The following is a 20,756-nucleotide window of genomic DNA, read 5'->3' as shown; positions in this document are numbered from 1 at the left end:
CAATAGGTCATTTAAAAAATAGACTTATAAAAGTGTAAGTTTTTATCCATATATCTACCACTTTTGACACTCTTTACTTCTCTAATGTACATCTAAATTTCCATCTAGTACCACCTTTTTTGTGCAAAAAAAAAAACCTTAACATTTTTAATAGAATACCTTGTAAGCAATGAATTTCCCAACTTTTCACAGTCTAAAAGTCTTTATTAAAACTTCAGTTTCTCTAATGTACATCTAAATTTCCATCTAGTACCACCTTTTTTGTGCAAAAAAAAAAAAAAAAAAAAAACCTTAACATTTTTTATAGAATACCTTGTAAGCAATGAATTTCCCAACTTTTCACAGTCTAAAAGTCTTTATTAAAACTTCAGTTTTGGAAAGCATTTTCACTGGGTATAAAGTTCCAGGTCACTCTATTGTCTTCTGTTTGCATAGTTTATTATCAGAAGCCTGCTAAAATTGTTATTTTTATTCCTCTGAATGAAGTCTTTTCCCCACTGGCTGCTTTTATAATGTTCTCTTTATTACTGGCTTTAGGGAATTTGATTATGATATACTTTTTTTTTTTTTTTTTGGTCTTTCTTCCATCTGGGGTTTGTTGAAGTTATTGGCTTTGTAAATTTATAGTTGTCATCAAAATCGAAAAATTTTGTCTACTATTTCTTCAAATAATTTTTGAGCTACTTACTCTTACTTCTAGGATTTCAGTCATATGAATATAAGCTTGATAATGTTCTAGAAGTCACTGAGACTTATTCATTTTCTCCCCCAGTCTTTTTTCTGTCCTTCATTTGGAATATTTTCTATTTCCACATCTTCAGCATCATTTTTTTTTCCACTGCAGTGTCTAATCTGTTAATCCTAACCAATGTATTTTTTTCATTTGAGATAATTTACATTTCTAGAAGTTTTCCCTGGGTTATGAATTTCATTTTTTCCATCATGCTTGGGTTCTTCTTACATTTCCTGAAAAATATGGAGCATATTTATAATAGTTCTTTGAATATTCTTCATTGCTAATTCCATCATCTCTTCCATCTCTGGGCCTATTTCTAATAACTGATATATTCTCCTAGTAATCTTATTTTCGTGCTTCCTTATACATCTAATTAGTTTGGATTGGATAGTGGGTACTACAAATTTTATAATATTAGGTGCTATATAAGTTGTGTTTCTTTAAATGCTGTTGGGCTTTGATCTGGAATGTACTTAAATTAATTGGAATCAGTTTGATACTTTCAAGGCTTTCTTTTAAGTTGCTTTAGAGTGGGTCAATATTGTCTTCACTACTAAGGCTATATACTTTTGAAGACTCCAATTTAGGAGGTCTTTCCAATTTGGACAGTAGGAACTATTCTCAATCCTTTGTGGGCTGTGGGGATTGTTTCATATTCTTTCCACCTATTCACACTTTTTCTTTTCTGGGTTTATTCTTGGTCTTGGGCAGTTTCCTTCTGCACACAGCAGCACTCAGCCAAAGACTTGAGATGACTCCTCTGTTGTAGCTCTCTCTCTCTGTGCAGTTCTCTCCTCTCACATATTCTACTCCACACATTCTCACTATGTTGATCTCCCAAAACTCTAAGTTCTTTCTCTTTAATTCAGTTAGGTTTGGGTTTCCTATCCTTCCATTTCAGCCTGGAAACTCTCTCCAGGCAGAAATCTGGAGCAATTATAGTGTTCCCCCCTAGTTTGTTTCCCATTTCTCAGGGATCACTGCTCTGGGCTGACTGTTGTCCAATGTCTGGAAAATATTGTTCCATTTATTTTATCTGGTTTTCTAGTTGTTTAGACAGCAGCAAAAACCTAGCCCCTGTTCTTCCACCATGACTGGCAATGCAAGTCCTGTGTATATTTTTTATGTGTATTTGAAAGAATATACCAACATAGTCAGTTACTATAAGAAAACAAGATTTAAAAATGAAATACCAGTAAGAACAGAACACCCAAAGTAACAAAGATGTCTAGAGAGAAACTTTGGTTGCGTTTTCAAAACTGTATTATAACTCTCAGTAAGCCATCCATGACCAAATTTCTGTTAAACCCATAAAAGTAAAATAAACTCAAGAGATGAAAGTCTGTCACCAACAGTCTGGTTGGTCAGTTTGCCTATGGTGAAGAAAGAAAAATCCCAAGTGCTGTCACAAAACAGATATGAAGAAACATAGTAATAAAGGAAGTAAACTAAGCCTACCCTTAGCAATATTTCTAACATATTATATCCTTGGATAAATAACCTCCAACTCTCAATTTCTCCATAGCGGTTACTTTGGGGAATAAAAGAAGTTAAGAATGAATGCAATCTGTGAATTCTAAAGCATTACAGAGATTACAAAACTGTCTTCATTTTGGTAATTTTCAAAGGGTAACATTTCAGTGAGGTAAATTTGGGTCAATTCTCTCAGTGATAATCATCTATTCAATAGAGTAAATAATCTAAGCTATAAGAATATATGTTTCCCAGGGATCTCAAAGTAATTTTCTATTAGAATGGAAACAAATTCAACCAGTAATGTTTTTTATTTCCTTCTGAACTGGTCTTAAGCAGCTGAAGCAACTTCTTGTAACCAGAATGGTTTATAGGAATGATTCCTGTCTACTTGGTAAGATGGCATAAGATTTTAATGTGTAATACAGCTGACAAATCTGTATGTATAAGTACTTTTGGTTTTTCATAGATATTAAACAAGAGACAGTGTAGATGAAAACACTCTACTATAATGAGACGAGAGGACACTGAAGCTTTGCCAAGCTAATCTAAAATACCACAGGCTCTTTATTTTTACTTTATTTATGTATTTTAAAGATTTATTTATTCATTTGAGAAAGAGAGAATACATGAGTGGGGGGAGGGGCAGAGGGAGAGAGAGGGGGTAAGCAGACTCTTCACTGAGCAGGGAGTCCAAGGAGGGGCTTGATCTCAAGACTGAGATTATGACCTGAGCTGAAACCAACAGCTGGAGGCTAAATCAACTGAGCCACCCAGGTGCCTCTATTTATTTATTTAAGTAGGCTCTACACCCAGCATAGAGCCCAATGTGGGGTGTGAACTCATGACCCTGAGATCAAGAGTTGGACATTTAATCAATTGAACCACCCCAAATGTCCCTAAGGTATCACAGATTTTAAATGTGCCATTACTTTATACAGCAGTATAAAAAAAAGAAAAAAACATATGTTGGTTAGTTGAATTTAAGTAAAACAAAAGCCAAAAACACTGCCAATTAATTATGATGTTTTGTAGAGAATTTAAAACAAATTCTAATGTCAGATGAATTGTGAAAAATGGGTAACTTAAAATGCATGTAATAATTAACTTCAAATCAAAATCAATTATTTGAAAAGGCAAATAAAACTAGGCACTAAAAATACTTGTAAACCATTAACCAGATGGATACTAATATGAATGATAGTCCTTATGTTTCACCAGAATAAGTAAAAAATAAATATTCCTACAGGTATTGAAAATACTTGTAAATTAGAGCTCCTTAAACTAAAAAACAAAATTACCACTTGGGAGTTTTCCAAACAAATACATTCTTATTTTACCTATTATTAACAGAGCACAAACCATTAAAAGGTAAGACTGGTTGTATTTAAAAACTTCCTGGGACACCTGAGTGACTCAGTTGGTTAAGCGTCTGCCTTTGGCTCAGGTCATGATCCCAGGGTCCTGGGATCGAGTTCCACATCTGGCTCCTTGTACAGTGGGGAGCCTGCTTCTCCCTCTGCCCACTACTCCCCCTATGTGTGTGTGCGTGCTCTTTCTCTGACAAATAAATAAAATCTTTAAAAACATCTTAAATGACAGCTGATTTCAGAATCAATGACATACTTGGAAAAGTAAAACTAATCTATTGCTAGAAAATGGCAGAAGGTATTATGCAGAAAAGTATCTGGGAATATTTTATCTTCTGCTTGTTCATATTATCTTTAGTGATTCAAACAATACACTGGGGCACTATCCTATAAGTAGACAAACTGCTGTTCATATTTGAAGACATTCAAATCATTCTCAGATAACCAAGCATTCAGAAAATACTTTTTCTTCAGAACTACTGCTTCACCACCATTGCTTCTCCCCATCTATTTCATTAAAGATTATGGCCTGGCTTGGTACATTGGTACTCAAAATATACAATTATTAAGAATAGTTAATTTACACAACTCAAGTATTAGTTCTTGACCATACTTGATTTTCAACTTCTCTACTTAAGTATTTGATTAACAACCAGAGTCATTAATAACTACATCATCTCACACATACTTATTTGGAACTCTGATATCACTCTTTTTAATTAATATGCAAAGAAATCCTTAAAATCCAATACTATCTTTTCCCCTATTTCAGGGATAATTTAAGAGATGATAAACTTGCTGGGAGTTAGAAAAAGAATGGCTTAGTCCAAAAAATGATTAATTAATGAAAAGTATAATATGGGGGGCAGAAATAAAAGAAGAAGACTACCAGAGCATGTCTTCAGAGCAGAATACATATAACTAAATGAGAAGTCCTATTAACAATCCTCCTGATTCCATTATGTAACATTCAAAGGCTGAAACCTCACCACACTGAAAGTATCTACAATATTATGGCTTTCCTGGATTCTAGAGTTTAATTACTGAATTAAAAACTAAGATCATTAAAAAAAAGATTAAGGTCATCATAAAAAAAAAAAAACCCACAAAATTTTGTCACATTCGATACCATGTGGAAAACATATCATCCAATTAGTATAATTATTAATTACTTAAAAAGACATCTTTGGGATCCCTGGGTGGCACAGCGGTTTGGCGCCTGCCTTTGACCCAGGGCACGATCCTGGAGACCCGGGATCAAATCCCACGTCGGGCTCCTGGTGCATGGAGCCTGCTTCTCCCTCTGCCTGTGTCTCTGCCTCTCTCTCTCTCTCACTCTCTCTCTCTCTGTGTGTGACTATCATAAATAAATAAAATAAAATAAAATAAAAAGACATCTTTGCCTCTATGAAAAACTTACTTGCCAATAAAGAGACCCACTTACTTGTCAAAGCTATATTGGGCCATTCTAGCAATGAAGGTTGCTTCCCCAACCACCTGAGCCATTCTTCCAAGAGCCTCTCCTGCTGCACATCGTAAGATGGGATTTGGGTTGTCCAGAGCACCCATAACCAGAGTCAGAGCAGATTTACGAACTTCCTCAGGTCCTAAAGTACTTTTGTTCTCAGCCAGGCCCTATGGTTATTTAAAAAAAAAAAAAAGGCAATTCAAAATTCACATTAAATAAAAGAAAAAAAAGTGCTACTATCTTTGTAAATATACCCACTTTTTTCCAACTATCTTTGTATTTTTTAATTTTTAAAAATTTTTATTTTAATCGCCCAATTCTCATGACAAGTGCGCTCCTTAATCCCCATCAACTATTTCACTCATACACCCACTCACCCCCACCCCCACCCCCACCCCCCGCTCTGGTAACCAGTTTGCTCTCAATAATTAAAGAGTTTTCTTGGTTTATGTCTCTCTCTTTTTTTTTCCCCCCTTTGCTCATTTGTTTTGTTTCTTAAATTCCACATATCAGTGAAATCATATGGTATCTTTCTTTCCCTGACTTAGTTAGCATTATACTCTCTAGTTCCATCTATGTCATTGCAAATGGCAAGATTTCATTCCTTTTTATGGCTGAGTAATACTCCATTGTGTAATATTCCAATACATATATATTCACACCACCTCTTCTTTATTGATTCATCTATCGATGGGCACTTGGGCTACTTCCATATCTTGGCTATTATAAATAGTGCTGCTATAAAATAGGGGTACATGTATCAACCATCTTTTTTTTTTAACTGAAGTACGGTTCACATACAACATTAGTTTTAGGTGTACAACACAGTGATTAGACAATTTTATGCATTAAGCTATGCTCATCATAAGTGTAAGTCACCACTGTACAACATTATTACGATATTAACTATATTCTCCATGCTGCATTCCTGTGACCTATTTATTTTATAACTGTAAACTTGTATCTCTTAATCTCCTTCATCTATTTTTACCCATTCTTTCCTGCTTGCCCTTTTTCGACCATCTTTGACATGCATATACTATGCCTAGAATCAGTATCTGTTAAGTCAGCAGTAATCAGTTTCCTAAACATGATTCAGAACATGATATATAACATAGTTCTAGTCAATCAGCCTAAAATGAGCAATACCTGGAAGTGTCTCTATCTAAATACTAATGCTTTGGATACAGACATAATATAAAAAATTGTGTATATAAAGGACATTATACTATTAAATCAACTATCATTCAGCTAATAGACATTTGTCATTAGAACTTTAAGGAAAATGTCTAATGAATATGAAACTTTGATGTGTTTATATAAAAATTCCAGAGAAGATAATTACATCATCAAGAGTACATTCAATATATATAAAAAGATAAAATGGGTCAAAAATAATCAGTAACTAAATATCGATAGTTTGTTCATTATATTAAATGTTAATATCTCTGTTCAAGGTACACTTACTGTCATGGAACTTAACTTACTTGAGACCAAAAATCCACCTCATGGTGCCAAGGGAAATGTTAACTACAACAGAGGCATTAGTGAGCAAATCTACAAAGAAAAGTATACTGCAGACCAATATTACAGTTGGTGCACTCGCCTTCCAAACACTAAGGGAGATCATGACTACCCAGTTCTTTTTTAAGAAACTCAGATATTCGGAGAAGGACAAACATTATATGTTCTCATTTATTTGGGGAAAATAAGTAATAGTGAAAGGGAATAGAAGGGAAGGGAGAAGAAATGGGTGGGAAATATCAGAAAGGGAGACAGAACATAAAGACTCCTAACTCTGGGAAACGAACTGGGGGTGGTGGAAGGGGAGGTGGGTGGGGTGTGGAAGTGAATGGGTGACGGGCACCGAGGGGGGGGCACTTGACAGGATGAGCACTGGGTGTTATTCTGTATGTTGGCAAATTGAACACCAATAAAAAATAAATTTATTATTAAAAAAAAAAGAAACTCAGATATTGGTATTAGTTGGTGATCTCTAAATAGGGTATATACTAACAGTTCTATAAATGATACAAACTTTTATGTCTATGATCAATGCCTATGTTCCTTTTCCCTGATGTTTACAAAACATGATTTCATGCCCATTTAAACGTTGTACTTACTGCCATTTTATTTTATGAGTTAAACCTTATAATAAGCTTAGTGCTGAGTAATATAAAAGTTTTCAAATATATCATGAGAAGCTGCATGCTGCACAGAACAGCGCATGAACTCTGAGATATAGGCAAAATACTTGTTATTCCACTCCATACACATAGAAACCAAGGTTTAAAAGATTAAAGAACTGCACAAGACACAAATCTAGTGAGAATTAAACCAGAACACAGTCTCTAAATGCAGCCTTCTTTCAGTTATACAACATAGCCTCTCTTGATTTATGCTCTAAACTACAAATTGAACTTAAGTTTTATCTGGTTAATCTTCAGTAGAATATCCGATTTCATTAGACATCTTTGAAAATTCTGACAGAACTTACATTAGCACTTGTAAGATCGGAATGGTCACATCGAGAGATGAACTTTAACATTATTAAAATATAAAACCCTTATTTAATTATAATGAGCCTAATAGTGTCTAATAATTTAATTAAACTAACATAAAACATAGTCATCAAGTTACATAGATATCAAGTTACATAGCTATCAAGTTTGTATCTTATATCAAGATACAAACATATTCATAACAGTGTAGATATACCTGCCTTATTAAAGGCATTAATTAAAATCTTAGTTCAGAATACTTATGTTTTAAAAGTAAATACCTTTAGTGCACTTAGAACAGCAGTAAAAATATTAAGCTGCACAGCCTGCTGGCGGACACCTTTGGCTTGTTTAACACATTCAGCAAAGTGATCCAACATCTGTAACCTATAATTATAGAAAAAGATCACATTAACAATACTTTTTATCCAAATACGGTTCAGAAAATAGGAATATGACTATAAGCTAAGTGTGTAACAAATAATGGTCCATGCTGTTTCATTTCTATTTCATTCCCACAGCTGGCTCAAACAAGATCTCCTCCTCCCGAATTGATACAGGGACATGTGGTTTTTAACTGGAACAAAGCAAGCAACTAAATATTAATTAACATAAGAAAGTCATAATTTTAGTATTCTTTAACATTAACACCAGCATCTAACAAAGTGCCTGGCATATAGTCGGTACCCATGGTTTCTTAAATAGAGTAACAATCATTAATTACGCATCTGTGTAGAAGATTTTTAAGTTGGAAATTTTAAAATGTGGCATCATTTTTTTCTTCTTTTAAAATACTCTCACATGGAAGAAAATAGTACCTCATGTCCTATTCTCAAAAGCTAACTGAGAGATTTTTTAAAAGATTTAACATTGGTCATTTTTTAAAATGTAGAACATCAGAAGTGATTTTTTTTATTATTATTTCAAAATGCTTAAATGAAATGGCAAAAAAGAAAATCACAGCCATTTGAGACTATTCTAATAAAAGACAATGAGGTCATTTCAGATTCTTCTAAAAATAAGTGGGATGGGCAAAGGAATGCTGGGAAGTTAAGAATTTGAGAAAACTACCATAAACAGACAAAATGCCTACTGAAGTTAAGGAGAGTGTCTATGTACAAATATAGCAAATCAAAATGGTCCTATTAGAAAACAATCAGTTATTTTAGTTTCCCAAGTTCCAGACTCAAACTGAATGACAAATATTAGAGAGCAGACTTCTCACTCATTAACTTCTTCAGTAACAAAAACAAGTGTCTTACCAAACTGATGTCCCTCACAAAAGATACAGTGAAAATCTACTTATAAACTCGCAAACTAGCTACTGAAATGAAAATGTGTCTTGCTGTTTAAGACACAGTTCACAATACGGTGGTACCAGATACCAGCACAGAGAGCCAAATCTTAAAAACAATTACAAATTATGTAGAATCTTCATGCAATTTTTTTCATCATGTATATGTCACTTACATTATTAAATTTATAAACCTATTATGTAAGCATCAATTCATCTTATTGCAGGTAACTGGGAGGGGAAAATCTATTGTTTGAATATAATTTATATATATTTTTTCCTGATAGATAACTTTATTTATGTTAAATACTTTAACATTTTAAAATTTATTTTATTTTTTATTTTTATTTTTTTTAAGTTTTTATCTAAATTCCAGTTAGTTGACATACAGTGTAATATTAGTTTCAGGTGTACAATATAGTGATTCAACACTTCCATACAATACCCGGTGCTCATAACAACAAGTGCCCTCCTTGATCCCTTCACGTACTTAACCTATCCCCCTGCCCACCACTCCTCTGGTATATTTAATTAAAATTAACTGATTGACTTTATACTAACCGATGTTTATAAGAAACATGAGGAAACACCACACCAAAAAGAGCCACGGAAGCATCAATGACTGAAACTCCAAGAGGGAGAGGACCAGGCACAGCTTCTCCAGCAGGTATTCTTAAGTAAATGGAGGATGGATCATGCTCCAGAGCCCCACTTCCAGATGCACTGTTTGGCTGGAGCTACAAAAAGAATGACATAAAAATAATTCAAAATCTACTTGCAGAGTATTAGGCATGAAGAATAGAATGAGAGGAAGGATAAAAGGTAACAATATAAAAAAATACCAAGAATGAGTGAATCTGAAAATTTACAATAAAAAAACCCCAAGAATGATTGAATTTGAAAAATGTTAAATAGATAACAATGTGATTTGGCCATTAAAAAAAAAGCCATCAGGAACAACTTGCATAATTTTAAGAAAATGCTTATTCATTCTAAAACATTTTTATACAGCCCATCTTAAAATGTGCAAGCAAAACAATATCAGGATAACTTAAACCCACAAAACACTCGTTAAAAGCAGCTTTCTTTCATAACTCTTTTTCAAAAGACTGTAAAAAATTTACTTTTCACTATCTACCATCAGGAAGCTATCTTCAAATGTCTAAAAAAGCTAAAATAAACTTTAGTCTGCAATATTTTCTTTTTAAATTATGATGTATGATAATACTATTGCTTTTGATTAAGTTGTATTTCAGTTCTCTGTATGGTTTGCTACCTGGTCTTCAATTGATTTATGATCAGTTTCTTGAAGCCAGGAACCAAGAAGAACACTGTCATCGTAATGGCAGAGGGATCTGAGCAGGGACGTGGTCGTGTTGGCTGAATTGTCAGTCAAAGTGAATTCTGCTACCAGTTCTCTAAGAAGTGCATTGAAAGATCCTAAAAAACAGAATTTCAGATCAGATAAGAGAGAATAATTTTTATGAAAATTACAATCATGGCCCACAAAAAGAGGTAACATGTTCTACAGGGCTTAAATAATGAAGTCCCTGTTCTCTTTTTAGAAGAATCTATATTAAATAGTTTAATGCTGGTTTTAACATAAAATAACAGTACTTTCTTTTTTATTATATTATGCCTCTTAGCCCAATTTAAAGTAACAAATAGAAGAAATATTTATATTAAATATTCTGTTCAATATTTAAATGTAAAACATTTAAATGCAATAAATTTAAATATGTTAAATATATTTAAATACTTTAAATATCTATTTAAGTATATTAAATATGACACGATTATTTATTATTAATTATTCGGTGATGTGCAAACATTGAAACAGAGCACATCAGATTTCTTGGGCATGGCTGACTTGAAGACAAGTCAATGGCTTATTTTATTATTAGCATTTTATATAATATTTGATATCTGTAAAGCACATTATTATGCTCTGTCAAGACTTCTAAGTTATTATCTATATTACAATACATATGAAGCAGTTTAGGAGAGCAATGAAAAGCATAGACTTTAAAGCTGAACCAGCTGGTTTGAATCCAAGCTCTGCCACTTACTAGATCTCAGACTTGGGCAAGTTACCTTACCTCTCCGTACCCAAGATTCTCCATCTATAAAATACAGCTCAGTTATGAACTTCATAAAGTTGTGGTTAGAGTCAAAGGAGATAATACATGTGAAGGGATTAGAACAGAACTGGAATACAGTAAGTGCTCAATGAGTGTTAGCTACTCTATATGAAGAAAAGTAAAATGGTTGTCTTCCTCGGCAAAGTCAGGGGAGAGCCTTCGTCAGGACTCTGTAATATCATAAAGAACTGGAAAGGTATGTTGAAGAATTTTTAATTAGACACTGTAAATTTTATTTACCTTCATAAGTTTTTGGAGGTAACAAAGCCAAGATATCATAAAGTCTTAAACGGACCATTGCAGCACTAGCTTTCAGATGAGCTCCATGGGCTTTAATTACAGACGGAATGCTAAAATATCAAAAGTATAGTTGGTATCAGCTTACTAGAATAAGTGTTATTTATAAACATTGCCAGCAATGTATCGATGTACTGTCAAACTACATTGGTGAGTATTACATTTTCATTTTAGTTTATTCTGTGGCCTTTACTGGAACACTATAAAATATAATTTTATTTCAATCCATACCATTACTATGATTTTTAAGGTCATTTTAAAACAGTAAAGTTTTATATGTTTCGCATATAATGTTAGAGGGAAGTATAAAACATGACTATTTATAAATATGTAAAATTGGATGTCAACTCATCATAACTGCTTACTTACTGTGACATCATAGTCATGGCACATTCAATCGGGGTCATCAATTTTCTAATCACATCTTCAGTTAAGAGCTCAGGGCAATGTGCAACGAAACTCCTCATTGCTAGATAAAATTTTTAAAAAAGAAAATTTAGGATAGCATTTGTGAAATTAAAAAATTATTTAAAAATTATAGAATTATATAAAGATACCTATAATTCTCCATTACTATAAAATATAAGGTTCTAAAATCAGGTCAAACCAAAAGAAGAACTAATTGCAACTACAGAGAAATATCATTAGAAAAGGCTAGAAGAAAGGTGGAGGGAGGGAAGATATCTGTTAGGGAGATTTCTGTGAGTGGGAATGCAAAAATCTTGTAACATCACTAAATTCATATAACTACAAAGAAAGCAGTTTCAAGACAGAACCAAGAGTGGACAAATGGCTTAGTGAGAAGAAACATCTTTGCTGCCCTTCAGCAACAGAACTAAGACAAAAACGGCTCTTAGATATGTGGGAACACCTTGGCCTGTTGCCCTTATACTTTAGCGCATATCTATTTCCCACAATTTGGAAAAAGAAGCACTTTTTACTCTGAGATAAACCAAAAAAAAAAAAAAAGAGTCACCCAGTGTAATTCTAGTTCACAAGTGAAACCAAACTTGAGCCTTTCCCATAAGTTGCTGACTGCTAAACAAAAACAACTTTATTCATAATTTTTGTAATGCTGATGTCTGGAAAAAATGCATCAACATTTACAGATTTGATAATGATAGCTGTTTGTCCATTATGAAAAGACTTACTGTCCATTCAGTGACCTTGGAGATCCTGAGTTTCTTCTTCCTTTGAATACCTACTGGATTGTTTATATGGTGGCCAGTGCAGTTCTGACAGGTAGATGACAGTAATGACTGGGAATCAAGAGGCCTGGGCTCTGGCTCTAGTCTTACCACTAATGCTAACTAACCTCCTTTCAGAGTGTCAGTTTCATTTCCATTTCAAAATTAGCAAACTGGCACAGGTTATTTATAAAATTTCTTTTTAAATCTGTAAGTCCATGAATTTATCATTACACATTAAAATAAAAATTTGAAGTAGTAATTTTCCCTCCCCTCACAAATATTTTAGTAATAATATTCTGAGGGCACAATCCGTTCAGTTCTTACCACATAAAGCTCCAGCACGACCTTCCAATGTTACCTGCCAGGTAAAAGAATCGCCTCGGGCCTTCTCAGCCTCCAATTCCTTTAGAGAACGGGGAAAAACATTTCGCCACAGTAACAACATCTTGGGCAGATGGTAACGAACTACAGATGGTCCTATTGGAGGAAACGAGAATGCAAAACTTAACGTATAAACCATATATATTAGACATACATTACAAACAATAGTCAGAGCCCTGCACAGGCTTTAACAGTACTTATCGTTTCACTCTATCTTTATCTGTAAGAGCAAGATTTTCAAAATGTGCCTTTTATTTTCCAGTTTGATTGAGAAATAATTGACATGCATTGCTGTATAAGCTTAAGGCATATACAACATGATGGTTTGAGTTGCAGTAATTGTAAAATGAGTACCATGACATGTGCAGCCAACATCCATCATCTCATATAGACACAATAAAATGAAAAAAGAAAAAAGAAAAACTTAAAAAAATTTTTCTCCTTGTGATGAGAACTCTCCGGATTGACCTTATCAGCTCTCCTGTCTGTCACAGCAGTGTTATCTGCAGCCACCTGCCACACACCACATTCCCCCCATACTTACTCATCTCAGAACTGCAAGTCTATGCATTTTGACCACCATCCTCCACACTTCCCCAGTCCCCACCTCAAAATGTTTCTTATTCAGAAGTAAAATAACGTGATATCAATATTTCTAGCAGCCAAACAATCCACAGAAAGCACTTTAAAAGAAATTACCCAACTATATTCAGAATGGTGGATTATGTATTATCAATAATAAACTACATCTGGGACACATCTTATGTATCTTTTCTATAAATACACAGGTATATAAACATAGACACCCAGTCCCACACACATACATCTATATATTCCTCCATCTGGGGTGCAACTGATATGGCTATTTTGTTTTATGGAGGAGCAGTATGTTTAGAACTAAGAACACGCATTCACATTGCTAAAAAACTCCTTTAACATATCATTTAACATATTTAACATAAATTTCTGGATGAGTTAGCACTTTTTATTTTCCCTAGAAAACTAGATCAAAGTATAACTTCCAAATGGTAGACACTAAAACCAATGAGTAATTTTGTAGTACACACATGTACATGCACGCACACACACAAATTTTTCACAGAAGCTGAACATATAAACTAAAAAGTAGACGCATCTCATCATCATAATGACAAGTATTTCCATTCTGTGTACAGTGATAAATTTTGCCTGCATCTCAGATTTGTCATAGCACTTAGGAAAGTAAAATGCAGAAGGGTAACCCCAGAAAAGCAGCACCAAGACTATTTAAATGTGACTTTATCACCCTACCAAAATCATGTCACTTTTGTCACTCTGGGGATGGAATGTGCCCTGATATTTTCATCTCATTTGGTTAACATTAAGCCAATTAGTTAGACCAGAGCTATTCTGATAGTAAAGGTGAAACTTTGTTAACAATTTTCTCATTAAATGTACTTAAGCAGAAATTACCGAAGATAGAAATCTCCCAAATGAGAGGAAAACACCTTCACCAATTTTATGTCATTTAAAGTCTAGAATGTGAAGTTTAATAGTTTTAAAATTAAATTTTTATTATCATCTACTGACAGTTATAGAGTTAGATAAGATCCTACTCAAATATAACTAACTATACCTAAAGTCATAAGTGCTCCAAGTAAAAGCCATCCAGCTTGGGTGCGCTGTAGAGACAGCCTGCTATTTTGGGCAGCAGTTCGTAAGAGATCTTCAGCAATACTAACTACCATCTGCAAGAGAAGTTTAGAATTCGATGTTAACTGAAACAAGTTAATGGAATCAAATAAGAAAATACACAGCTAATATGCTTTATTAAAAAAGAAGTTGTCCTTTCTTGTTGTTGCTGTTAACATGTTGTAAAACAGACAGTGTCAAGATCTACTCAACCCTGATTGCACTGCTGTCTCTGAGGAGACCCCGCACAGCATCGTGGTTAAGAGACAGACCGCCTGGGTTCATATCCTAGCTTAGCTATTTCCCAGCTTTCTGACCTGGGTAACTTAACTTCCTTGCCTAAGTTCCCTGACTGGTAAAAATAGGAATGCCAATCTTACTCTAGCAAGGATTAAATAAGTTAACACAGCAAAGCACTGAGAAGAGTGCTAGTCCATGTAACTGCTTAATAAATGCTATTATTATTGGTAGTACTATTATCCTATATTCAGATTTGTTGAACTTCCATTATGTTTCTGCCATCGAGCTAATTTGGCACTTACAGTCTTAGGGAAGTCACAGGAACAATGGGAAATAACAAGCAGCACATGATTAAATGACAAAATAGTAAAACAGATATAATCGTCATTTGTAAAGGGAAAGGTTATCCTAGAATGGAGTAGCTCTGAGGAGACTGCATGAAAGAGATGGCACTTCATTTGGGCCTCTAAACACGTGACCAACATGAGGATGAGATTCTAATGTATGAACAAAGGCATGAAGGCTGGGAAAGGCATAGGAAGAAGGCAAGATGATGAGTCTAAATGAAGCAGGGAAATGAGAATGAATGGGTTCAATGAAGGTAAACTGCAGAGATGACAGTTTAGCAGACAGAGGGATTTGTACTGATTCTCTGAGCACTGGGTAGTCCCAAAGCGTCTCTGAGCTAATGTGAAACATGGAAGTGGTATTGGCAGACAGGAGAAAGACTGTGGGCAGGATAATCACAGAGGAGGCAGTCGAAAAACAAAGGGAGATGGAAGCTATGGCTCGAGGAGTAGCTATGGAACTTGTAAGAATGAATGGATCTGGACCTACTGTCCTAGAAAGAACAAGTTAAAAACCTAGCCCCAATCTACGTATGTAAAGATGCAAATAATATTTACACAAACAATATTCTTGAGAAAAAAATCATAATAATAGTATTAGTAGGTGTAGTAGAAAAAGAAAAAAAAACTGACTCAATAAAAACTATTCAACTATTATTATCAAAACACTAAATGCAATAACATATTCTGACATCTCTGAATATTAGCAATGTGAATTTTTACCTCTAAAAGCTCAAAGAAGGGCTCTGATTTCTACATAATTATTGTCCTTTTTATTTAAATAAAGTACTACACCCAGACAAAACTTACTATTCCTATGCAGAATTAAATATCAAATTTTAATTAAGGTCTGTCAACTCCATACTAGCAGAACACTGTATTTTATATTATTATAGTAAAAATGGTATTTAATCACCCAGCTCAACATTAAACACAGTAAAGACTATAAAGCCCAATAAGGGCTAAAGCCCTAAGGGGGGCACTTGACAGGATGAGCACTGGGTGTTATACTATATGTTGGTAAATCGAACTCCAATAATTAATTAATCAATCAATCAAGTTTGAAAGGGAAAAGAAAGGCAAAAGCCCACATGACAGCACTTATAATGTCATGGTCTCTGTCATACCTTTCCTTTGGCATGAGGAATACCCAACGGACACTGATGAACTCCACCTAACAAAGCAGCCATTGCAAAGCTGTATCCACTAACAGCTTCTGGTGAAGTTTTTAAGTTGTTGAGCCGTTCTGCACACCTGTCTAGAAATGGTGTCAACTGGAATGGTAATGCCACAGCCACACAGCGCAAACACCAGGCAGCAGCAAGCCGCGCAGCCATACTTGGATGAAGAAGCACTGATGTCACAGTTTCCAAAAGTCCTACAGAGAAATATACAAAAATTGACCCTTTAGTGAAGTCCAATGATTTCATGTACTAGAAGAATATGTATAACACAGTGATTAAAATCAGAATCATTATAGTTTCACCCAAAAACTTTCAGAACTTTGCCAAAAACACATACATCATCTCAGAAATAGTAGAGAATTTTAAAGGAACATTTCCTACAAAAAACATAGTATAACTACATCCAAAAAATGTAAATGTTGATGTAAAAATTAAATGTATGTATTCAACAAATTTTAGCCAATTATTAGAAACAAATTACCATGACTTTTTTTATTTGCTTCCCCAAATTTTATTTAACTATTTACTCAACATTCACAAGCCCAGCAAATCTTAAATAAAACCCAACTTTTAACAAATGATCTGAAAACTGCTAATTATAATGGCAAGCAACTAATCAGGAGTTAAGTATCAATCACACTTATGACTTTTTTTTAAATGGTAAAAAGAATTCCAGGAAGTGAATTATCATACCTATAGATGCTTCCTGAATAAGAGGGGATGCAGTAGCATTCAGGCTCTGCACCAGGCTCCCGAGTTCCTGAAGAGCACAGACCATCACATGCTGGCTTGCTGCGATGTCTGCTGCTCCAGATTTGTTTTCACCACTAGTATCATTCACTACTGCTTCTGAAAGTACATAATCATGTTTGATATGGGTGAATTAAATTGTGACATAATTTTTTTAATTTATACAATTGACATTTTTATACCAATATTTCTACCAGTTTATGCCTGGGTATTAAAAAACTCTGTAGGTAATTACTTCTTAGCAGAACACTTGCATAACTAAACACTGACATGACTTCAAAACACTGTTCAGTGACAATTTGACAGTACTTAAATACACACTGAGGTATTTTGCCTGCTTCCAGGAATACACTAACTTTAGCAAGCAGCAGCAAACTGTAAGTGTACCAAATCACTGTCTCCACAGAAAGGCACCTGGGTTCCAATCCTAGCTCCACCAGTCAGCTACATGACACTGGACAAACACTCCCCTAATCCAAGTCAAGTCTCCAGTTCCTGAGAGGTTAAGGGCTCAGAAAGTATTGTGGTGAATGAAAAGTCAATTCACAAAAAGAATAAAGTACCATGCTACCTGCAATAGGCATGCAGTCAATGTCAACAGCCATTATTGTTACTTTGTTATTACCATTATATATTATAACGTAATATTATATATTACCGTTACCTCAAGTGCTGCAATATATTGATAGCAACACTGTCAAATTACTGACCAGGAAGCAGATCTATAAGGAAACTCGCTTTAGAATTTCTTACTAAGATGTTCCTCAAAGTTCCTGTTAGTTTTGCTACCCCTTTCCCTGATCTTTCAATAAAACTAAAGTGTATTTAACATGAGACAACTAAAGATTCCTCGTCAAATTACTAATTGAGCATATATTCTAGCATAAATCCCAGACAGATAGCATTGTATTTAATTCCGCTTTTAAGATTTAAAAAAAAAAAAATCAAGTGGCTAATCTATGATTTTAAGATTAATAACACTTACAGGACAGTAAAACTTCCTTACCTTTTTTATATTCATGTATTAACAGACTATAAGACGAAATCAGAGAGGGAGACAAACCATGACAGACTCTGAACTATAGGGAAAAAACTGAGAGTTGCTGGAGTGGGGTAGGTGAGAAGACAGGGTACCTGGGTGATGGGCATTAAGGAGGGCACATGATGTAATGAGCACTGGGTGTTACATGCAACTGATGAATCACTAAACTCTACCTCTGAAGCTAGTAATATACTATATGTTAATTAATTCAATTTAAATTTAACAAATAGGCTATAAAAATATATAATACACAATAACATAATAGAATAAAATAATACATTACAGACTATAATTTTCATTTCTTCATTCTTAGCTATTTCTGGACTTGGAAATGCATAAACTCTTTTGATTACTAAACCACAGCTCCCTGACCAGGTACTATTTATATCTGGTTCACTATTTTATTCTGACAATCTGGCACAGTATTTCTGTCACTTAAACATTTCTCCAACACATCATTGTACAAAATATTTTTCAAGTTGTGAACCTAGGACAGATTATTATTTTAATATAGCTGAAGAAAAAGACCTCATTAAACACCCTTTAATTCACAATTCATAATTATCAGTTAGCCCCGTGGATTTAAAAATGTTTTGCTTCGGGCACATGGGTGGCTTAGTTGGTTAGGCAACTGACTCCTGATTTTGGCTTGGGTCATGATCTCAGGTTTGTGGGACTGAGCTCGCAATGAGCTCCACATTCATCATGGAGTCTGCTTATCCCTCTCCCTCTGCTCTTCCAACCATGTGTGGATTCTCTCTCTCTCTCTCTCGCTCTCAAATAAATAAATAACATCTTAAAAAATAAATAAATAAAAATGGTTTGCTTGACCCATATAGAGCTAGAGTGTATTATGCTAAATGAAATAAGTCAGAGAAAGACAAATACCATATGATTTCACTCATGTTTTTCTTAAAAAAAAAAAAACAGATAAACATATGGGAAGGAAGGAAAAAAGAGAGGGAAACAAAACCTAAGAGACTCTTAATGATACAGAATAAACTGAGGGGCTATGGAGGGAGATGGGTAAGTGACGGGCTAGAAGGGTGATGGGCACTGAGGAGGGCACTTGTGATAAGCACTAGGTATTGTACATAAGTGATAAATCACAGAATTGTACTCCTGAAATCAATATTGTACTGTATGTTAACTAAAATTTAAATAAGAATTAAAAAAATAAAAAAACAAAAATGGTATGCTAAGTAAGCTATTATAAACGATGAAAACTATCATTTGTGAAATTATATTTACTGAGTTTTATAAAATACTTAGTATATATTCTTTAAATATAAGTTACTGGTTATTCTCTATTTATTAAATTCTTACTTCTTTGTTTAAAAAATTTATTTTAGAGAGAGAGCAAATGGGGAAAGGGCAGAAGTAGAGGGAGAATCTCAAGCAGCCTCCACCCTGACCGCAGAGCTGGATGTGGGGCTTGATCTCACAACCCTGAGATCATGACCTAAGCCAAAATAAAGAGTAGGATGCTTAACAGACTGAGGCATCCAGGTACCCCCTTTAAATTCTCATTTCTAAAGACCACTATTAGGCAATATAATTTGCCTGATTAAGGTTAAGAAAACTGAGCTGTCTTATGGAATTTGTATTTTATCTTGTTTAGTTCCCTAATTGGATTACAAATTCCATGAAGGCAGGAACTTTTATCTCACTTATTATTCAAACCCAGAATTACTACTTTGCAATTTCAGATAATCAATAACTACTTGTTAAACTGAAAAATTTACAAAATGGACATTTCTTTTAATTATGAATTACTGAGGTTTCACAGTATAGCTAATAGTGGGCTAATAACCACCTGTAATTGTTCCTAAGTCTTCACATTAATTCTACTAACAAAAGGAAAAAAAAAAAAAAAAACAGATGTGTTTATAAAACAAAAGGCCCAAACAGAAAAATTACAATAGGTTGTTCCTTAAAGATAGCAAAGCAATATGCTGCTGCATACCAGTACATCAGTACAGGTACTAGAAATTGAACAGAAAACCTAACCTTTTAAACATGCTACTCAAAGCTTTAAAAACTATTTCACTGAAAGTATGTTGTTTTGATAACAAATAAGAGTATTCAACAAAAGTGGCTATTAAAGCATAGTCCAGAAAATGACATGAATTAAACAGATCTATTAGGATTTATTAAGAATAATAATATAAAACTAAGTGACTAAAGAAATCGACAACATACATCAAGGTATCAATTCTTACCTACTGCTTTCATTTGTTTTCCAATAGCTTGGCATATTTCTTTGGCAGCTGCAATCTGGGCTTTTTCACCTAGCAAACTGCCCACAGTAGCTCTTAGGATAAAGGAGACACATCGTCTTGAGTACACAGCCTCTACGTGTGTTTGCGTTGCCCGAGGATGGGAAACCAGATCAAGTACGTGGGACAAGAATGTAGCAAAGCTACGCTCCAACCACTGACCACCCAATGTAGTTACAAAAACAACATATGCCTATAAATAAAGATACAACTTCAGATAAATTATATAAATGAACTGAGATGACAGATAAAGCAACTACAGAGATAAATGATCATAGCACACAAAATAAATTATATTTGAGATTAAAGTTGAGAAAAATTAATACTTGAGACCTTTTCAGTACTTCTAGCAAAGGAACTACTGGTGGAAGTATCTTTGGCTCAAAACTGTC

At 34.1% G+C, this 20,756-nt stretch overlaps 1 protein-coding gene across 5 annotated transcripts in view; it reads right to left on the bottom strand.

Annotated features, from left to right (window-relative positions):
* The window catches only part of HEATR5B (HEAT repeat containing 5B), a 98,800-nt gene that overhangs the window by 63,440 nt on the left and 14,604 nt on the right, over nt 1–20,756 (bottom strand). For all 5 annotated transcript variants that reach the window (XM_026018993.2, XM_072767296.1, XM_026018994.2 and 2 more), the window contains exons 8-18: nt 20,308–20,557; nt 16,987–17,142; nt 16,237–16,487; nt 14,467–14,578; nt 12,795–12,947; nt 11,650–11,749; nt 11,224–11,333; nt 10,119–10,282; nt 9,404–9,579; nt 7,830–7,935; nt 5,024–5,214 (exon numbers count right to left, since the gene is read on the bottom strand). In XM_026018993.2, the coding sequence (XP_025874778.1) occupies nt 5,024–5,214; nt 7,830–7,935; nt 9,404–9,579; nt 10,119–10,282; nt 11,224–11,333; nt 11,650–11,749; nt 12,795–12,947; nt 14,467–14,578; nt 16,237–16,487; nt 16,987–17,142; nt 20,308–20,557 (1,769 nt within the window). The remainder of the gene's footprint in view (nt 1–5,023; nt 5,215–7,829; nt 7,936–9,403; nt 9,580–10,118; nt 10,283–11,223; nt 11,334–11,649; nt 11,750–12,794; nt 12,948–14,466; nt 14,579–16,236; nt 16,488–16,986; nt 17,143–20,307; nt 20,558–20,756) is intronic.

Source organism: Vulpes vulpes, chromosome 8 (genome assembly GCF_048418805.1).
Source record: "Vulpes vulpes isolate BD-2025 chromosome 8, VulVul3, whole genome shotgun sequence".
NCBI classification, from domain to species: domain Eukaryota; kingdom Metazoa; phylum Chordata; class Mammalia; order Carnivora; family Canidae; genus Vulpes; species Vulpes vulpes.
The sequence above is the reverse complement of the archived record's forward strand: the minus strand, read 5'-3'. Positions and strand labels throughout refer to the sequence as shown.